Consider the following 6,139-nt stretch of genomic DNA (forward strand, 5'->3'; position numbering starts at 1 on the left):
ATGGGACGGCCCTGGAGCTCATTCAGCAGCTGTGGGTTTCCCAAGATCACACAATGATGCCGGTCGTGCCACTTGCAAGTCCTCTAAGTGGCACAACTGTCAGTGTTCACAAGTTTAAATGGGAATAGGGGCGCTCAGCCTGTGGCCCCTCCTGGGTCTGGGCCTGACCACTAAACACACCCGCTAACTTCTCCTCCTTGGTTCACATAACCACTGGTGGGGCCACTGGGCCCCTGCAAAGGGATTCTGTGGGGTCTCCTAATTGCCCCGTGAAGGCCTGGGGGGGAAGGGGTTCTCTGTACTTGCCGAAAATATGGCACCATAAGGTTTAAACACAAAAACTGGCTAGAGCCAAGATATTGGGATATGTGAGAGCACACAGTCACCCACAAAAACAAAGAGAATTCCATGTGTGTTTGCCATTTCTGTTTTTGGTGCTACTATCAAATCATTTTGGATAATAGCATGAACAAAATTACAGCAATCCAGGTCAACATCTAAAAGAGTCTACAGCCATGCTAGCATGCTCTGCAAGGCTGAACTTAAGCACAGCAGTGCTTTGAGCTAAATGCTAACGTCAGCATGCTTTTCACAGTTGCAGCTAACATGGTGATGTTTAGCAGGTATCATGTTTCCGATGTTCACCATCTTAGTTTTGCATATTCACTTGTTTTAAAATACGCTAATTAGCACAAAACACAAAGTGGAGGATGATGCGTTTGTTAGCATTAGAGTGGCATCAAAAAATTAAAGTTTTCAATTCCCGGATTGCCTCGAGTTCTGTTATAAACCGAATAACTACGTGGCGTCTTCACTTTTAGCACATCTTTCTCTACCAAACGAAAATTAAAAACTTCAGAAAATTAAAAAAAAAAAAACTGACAAAGATGCCCACCAAATATATTATAGACTTATAAAACCATGTGGGTTTAAGCTTTTAACAGCCATTACGGGTGTATGTATAAATAAGTAAGCTCACTTTAGTTTCCTCTACTCGTATGGCGTCCAGCAGGTAGTGCAGAAGCTCCTGGCTGTCTTGCTGTTGGTAGCCCTTGAAGCGCGGAGCCCTGGGGGAAAATAAAAATATAAAAAAATTGATGAAAGTCAACAAAATAGTGCAGACCTCCGCCGAGACATGCTCTATCTCACAATGTTAATATAGTGTGAGTTTTCCCAGATGCAAACAAAAGGGAAGAATTCTTTGTGTATCTGCCCTGTGATTTGTTTTTGCTACAAAACCTAATGGGTTTTTTTTCCTTGGCCCAGGCCGCTAGCAAGCTTCATGAAAGTTTTTCCGTAATCCTGTAGAGACAAACAAACCAACAAACCGAACCGAAAATATACCTACGTGGTGGAGGTACAAAAGCAATGACTAGTACAACGGAGGTGTTACAGAGCTGAGCAGCGGTATAACAAAGTCACAAGTTAAGACAAGTCAAGTCATGGTTGATTAGGTGCAGGGCTGTACTACTTGAGTCCGGTCTTGGACTCGAGTCCGGACTCGAGACCATTTTTCTATGCTCTCGGACTTGTCTCGTACTCGCTAGTATTTGGATTCGGGCTTGTCTTGGTCTCGGCCACTGGTCTTGCCAGATATGGCTTTTGGGCTTTTGGTCTCAACCAAGTCCAGGTGTCTTTATTATGTTGATAATGGTATTGGAGAGAAAGTGAAACCCAAAATGATTGTCTCAAAACTGTCATGCATAAAGACCTTTTTTCTGTCCTGGACTCGGTCTTGACTCGGACTCGAACCATTTTGGACTCTGTCTTGTCTTGGACTCGAACCTCTTTGAACTTGGTCTTGATTTGGACTTGGACTTGTCTTGGACTTGACAAAGATGGTCTTGACTACAGCCCTGATTAGGTGTCCATTGAAAAGAGTGGAAGATCACTTCAACCACCTCGGACCACTCAGATTCCTCCTCATCATATAGTGTAACCAGGTTTGTGGTGGTAATCCGCTTGTTTTTCCAAATACAACCCCAAGCATCTGTATGTAATGTCACCCCTCAGGTCTCTCTCTCAGTTGCTTTGAAGGACACTCCCTCTATGTGCCTGGAAGCTGTTCAACAATTTGTAAATCTGGGAAGCAATACTTTTTCTGCCTAATCATGTTTTGCAGATCACCTTCTAATTGTGACAATTTGGGTAGCAGTTTAATGTTTTCAGTGTTACAAATCTGTGTCTTCAAAGTTTTGAATCTTGCTTTACAGACGTTATCAGAGATGTAACTTACTTTTCTCTCTTTTCAGAGATTCAAATGTGCGCTTTTAGCTTTGCGTTTTTGGATTTCTGACGGCGTTTTAACAAGGGAAATGATCTGAAACTGAAGGGAAAAAAAATCATGTGGCTCCCAATATAGAATTGAAGCCAATCGTTTTTAAACTTTGTGTAACACTGAAAGCAGTACACTACTAATTGTAAGAGTGAATTGTTTTGGACATTCAAATCTTAACAAAATTTTGAACCCTATTTTTCAGTTTTAAAAATCTAAGTTTACACTTTCAAAAGTTACTTTTAACCTGTTCAATTTTAGTTTCAATGTTCTGATATGTGAGGAGTAATCGAATCTGATCTCATTACAGCTTTGTGTTACATACAGTATTTACCAGAAAGACATTTCTATCACTTCTGACACACCGAGGTAGTATATTTAAACAAACATGTTAGATACCTTTCTTGCTAAAACGGATGCTGGAAATTTCAATTTCCTTGCGGGAGTCATCCCAAAAGGATTAATAAAGAGAAGTCTAAATCTAAGTCTCTAAGTCTAAGGAAAGAGTTAACAGTTTGTTATTTTCTGGTAAAAGCTGAGTCAATGTACAGTATGCAATCTACATTCTGCACCCGAGTTGGCAAATTAAACTACCCTCTGCTTTAAGTTGCACCTAAACAAGCCGTGTAACTGTTGTAAATATGACTCTAGCTTTAATTTACTTTCCAGGAGGACCATCTGTTTCCTGCTAAACCATTAATAAATGGGAGAAAATAGGTACATCTCAAATTTAAAAAAAAAGACACCTCTTATTTAATTTCCCTTTTTCTACTTGGTCATTATCTTTGTTGGATAGGAGATAATAGGAGCGCCAGGACAATGCCTTTCTCAACAAAAAACGTGTATGCTTGCCAGTGTGATATTTTTAAACAATCTTGATATCAAGGTGACATAAGGTGGCGACATAATTAAGCACACCTCTCCCATCCATTATTTCATTGATATTTTTTAACCTGTGTTTAACCAGGAATGATACATTAGAGCCTCATGCATTTTGTTTTGTTATTCCATAATTCAAAATAATTCCACAGACGTTCAATCATGAGTCATGCTGGCAGGAAGTTGCAAAAGGTAGACAAGGCTCTAAAATGAATAGCCAATTTCCAGTCTTTCTTCTATTGGGTTATCTCAGTAGAATACAGAGGCCCGTTTCAAGGAAATAGTGCTCTGCAGAGAGCAATTAATGATAATCAGCCGTCAAACCACAGCTCTACTGTGGCTGAGCATGTAATTGCCATTTAGTTGGTGGATATCCATCCTGGACATTAATGCCAGAGCGGTTAGAGGGGAGGCTCTCCTTGGGTCCGTCCCCTCCGCAGTGAAGCAGATGTGGGGACAGATGCCAGGGGCAGATGGGCAGCCAAGGCCAGAGCCACTGCAACCTGTTGGGCCAAACCAGCCACACAACCACAGGACAGGTTGGTCCGACGGGCACAACACACACTAAGACGCCACATTTCAGGTTTGAGAAGCCATCAGTCAAATGGTGAGAATGTTCGGACGACGTGGGGTTGCGGTGGGGGGGGGGGTTAAATCCATTGATAGTATTGGTGGTCCATCACAGCCATTTGTGATTTCTGGCCGCAGTATTTTGTAATTTTTGTAATCCTACTTATTGAAAGAACTGGCTTTAAAGGAAATCAGCCCTCTGAGACACGCTGACATGTGGCCCAAGAATGGATGTCTGTAGTTGGGGGAGAGATGGCCAACCACCTGCCCTCAACACAGGTCATAACCAGGAGGTCTGGAGGAGCCTAAAGTCGTCTCCCCCCCAACACATACAGACACAATCTCTGTCTCTTCTGCCCTTTTCGTGCAGACATATGGGGAAGGGGGGGGGGGGTAGATAGCACATATGCCATTTATTCGCCGGGCCAAAAAATGAACTGCATGCGAAGGAATGTTCCCCTCTTGTTCGGTTAACTAGTCTGTCAATCTCCCAGGAGAGAGACACAGAGAGGAATATGAAGCAAAACTGAGAAGGAAAGGACTGAGACAGAGAAAGAGTGAGAGACGGACGCAGAGAAGTATAGAGAAAAAAAATGGGTTGGTTGGGATCAGTGGGAATGAGGAGGTCTGGAAGCTCATCCCAGTGGAGAAAAGCAGAAGGGCCCTGTAGCGCTGCTCTCAATCTGGCCAATGCAAACAGCTGCGGTGCTAACACAATTAACAGCCGGATGAGTTAGTACCAGACACAAGGCCACACAAGCTCCCCCCACAAACACACACACACACACACTGTATGAGCATCACAATGCACCCGCACACAGTTCACATACTATATTCATCAATCATATCATCACGCATGGGCATAAAAAAATGATTTACAATATGTTAATAAAAACGTGTATTGTACAACTATAGAGAACAAAAAGGCTTTGTACATATCTGACTTTCTTTGGTGCCATGCATTGTACATTTAGTTACTCCATCTTCCTAATTATATCTTTACCAACAATAAAACTCCAACCTCTCACCCAGGCAACCACATTGTTCAAATTCAGTTTTTGTTTTGATTTATTAGAGTTTTTGGAAGAAGAAAAAAAGTTAACTGGCTAAATATGCTGCAAGGTGACAGATATAAAATGATAAAAAATGCAAAGGCCTATTTCTGCGTGCTATATCATGAGATATTGGTGTATTTAAATGCCTGTAAGTTAATCAAAATATAAAATTAAAGCCCACTGTGGAATACCTTCTAATTAACATTTATTTTTAATAAAAATGTTTGGTATCTATTGACCTCTGGTCCCTTAGAAAGGTATTTAAAACATTTGTTATTTTCTACTTGTCTCACTAAAGCTAAGTAAAGCACAATGATATGGTATAGTATGAAGAACATACAACTTGTTATCATATCACCATGACATACTCTATCATCTAACATACTCTCATATTTAGCTACACTGATAAAAAATTATGTTATTTTATTCTATGTTTTTAGGGGAGTCATTTAATAAGTATTTTAGTTCTGCTGTACTGCAATATTTGTGTCTTTTGCTGCAACTTACACAATTACAACGAAAGTATTTGCCATCTTTGCCCTCATGTCTCCATCTAACAAACAATGTGTATTTTTTTTTCCCTATTTTGGACATAAAGACTGTCAATATCCTTATTTTCAGGTTTCCTGAAAATTCCCAAGATAGACCAAAATGAATGGATTCTAAACATCAGATTGGAAAGTTAGAATGACTGCGCTTCTTGGCTCAGCATATGAGCGCAAACCAATATTTTTAATTATTTTTTTAAGCAACTATGAATATCTGCTTCTTTTGTTCAACGTGAAAGTGGTCTTCCTTTTGAGCACATCAGCATGCCAGCCCTGCCTCTTTGAGTGTGTACTGCATTTGTGTCGACGTAGATGTGTGTGTGTGTGTGTGTGTGTGTGTGTCCTGGATGCCAGAGCACTAGATGAATCATATTGTTGCCCTCTGCTATTTCTATTAGGGATGTAAGGCTTTCCATAAAGGCAGAAAAACAACATTTTAAAGATGTACACATTTACACACAGCCCATTTTCATGTTTTTTTCAATACAAGTTATACAAGTGTCCAGTGGCTGTTGAAAACTAAATCAATCCCTGAAAGAAACAGGTGTAGCTGAATGCCTTTGTCCAGCCTTTTTGTCCAGCTTATGCATTAGACATACACAGAGATTGGATTCCATTTGCAGTAAATAGTTTGGTAGCAGTACACAGGCTGTATAAAAACTTCTGTCCCTGACCTCAGACTCCAGATGCCCAGGAGGATGTAAATAAATATTTGACTCTTTAATCCAATGTTTTTTTCCCCCGCCTGCCTTGACAACAATGATGCTTGGTAGATTTATAAAAAAAAAAAAAAAAAAAAAAAAAAAAAAAAA

General features: G+C 40.4%; 1 protein-coding gene and 1 long non-coding RNA gene across 5 annotated transcripts in view; one reads left to right on the forward strand and one right to left on the reverse strand.

Moving 5' to 3' along the window:
- The window catches only part of LOC116691634 (uncharacterized), a 116,983-nt gene that overhangs the window by 105,478 nt on the left and 5,366 nt on the right, over window positions 1-6,139 (forward strand). The window lies entirely within an intron of this gene.
- usp45 (ubiquitin specific peptidase 45) overlaps window positions 1-6,139 on the reverse strand; it is a 39,287-nt gene that overhangs the window by 11,265 nt on the left and 21,883 nt on the right. For all 4 annotated transcript variants that reach the window (XM_032519403.1, XM_032519402.1, XM_032519406.1 and 1 more), the window contains one exon: window positions 980-1,067. In XM_032519403.1, the coding sequence (XP_032375294.1) occupies window positions 980-1,067 (88 nt within the window). The remainder of the gene's footprint in view (window positions 1-979; window positions 1,068-6,139) is intronic.

This window comes from Etheostoma spectabile, chromosome 6, assembly GCF_008692095.1.
Source record: "Etheostoma spectabile isolate EspeVRDwgs_2016 chromosome 6, UIUC_Espe_1.0, whole genome shotgun sequence".
In the NCBI taxonomy this organism is placed as follows: domain Eukaryota; kingdom Metazoa; phylum Chordata; class Actinopteri; order Perciformes; family Percidae; genus Etheostoma; species Etheostoma spectabile.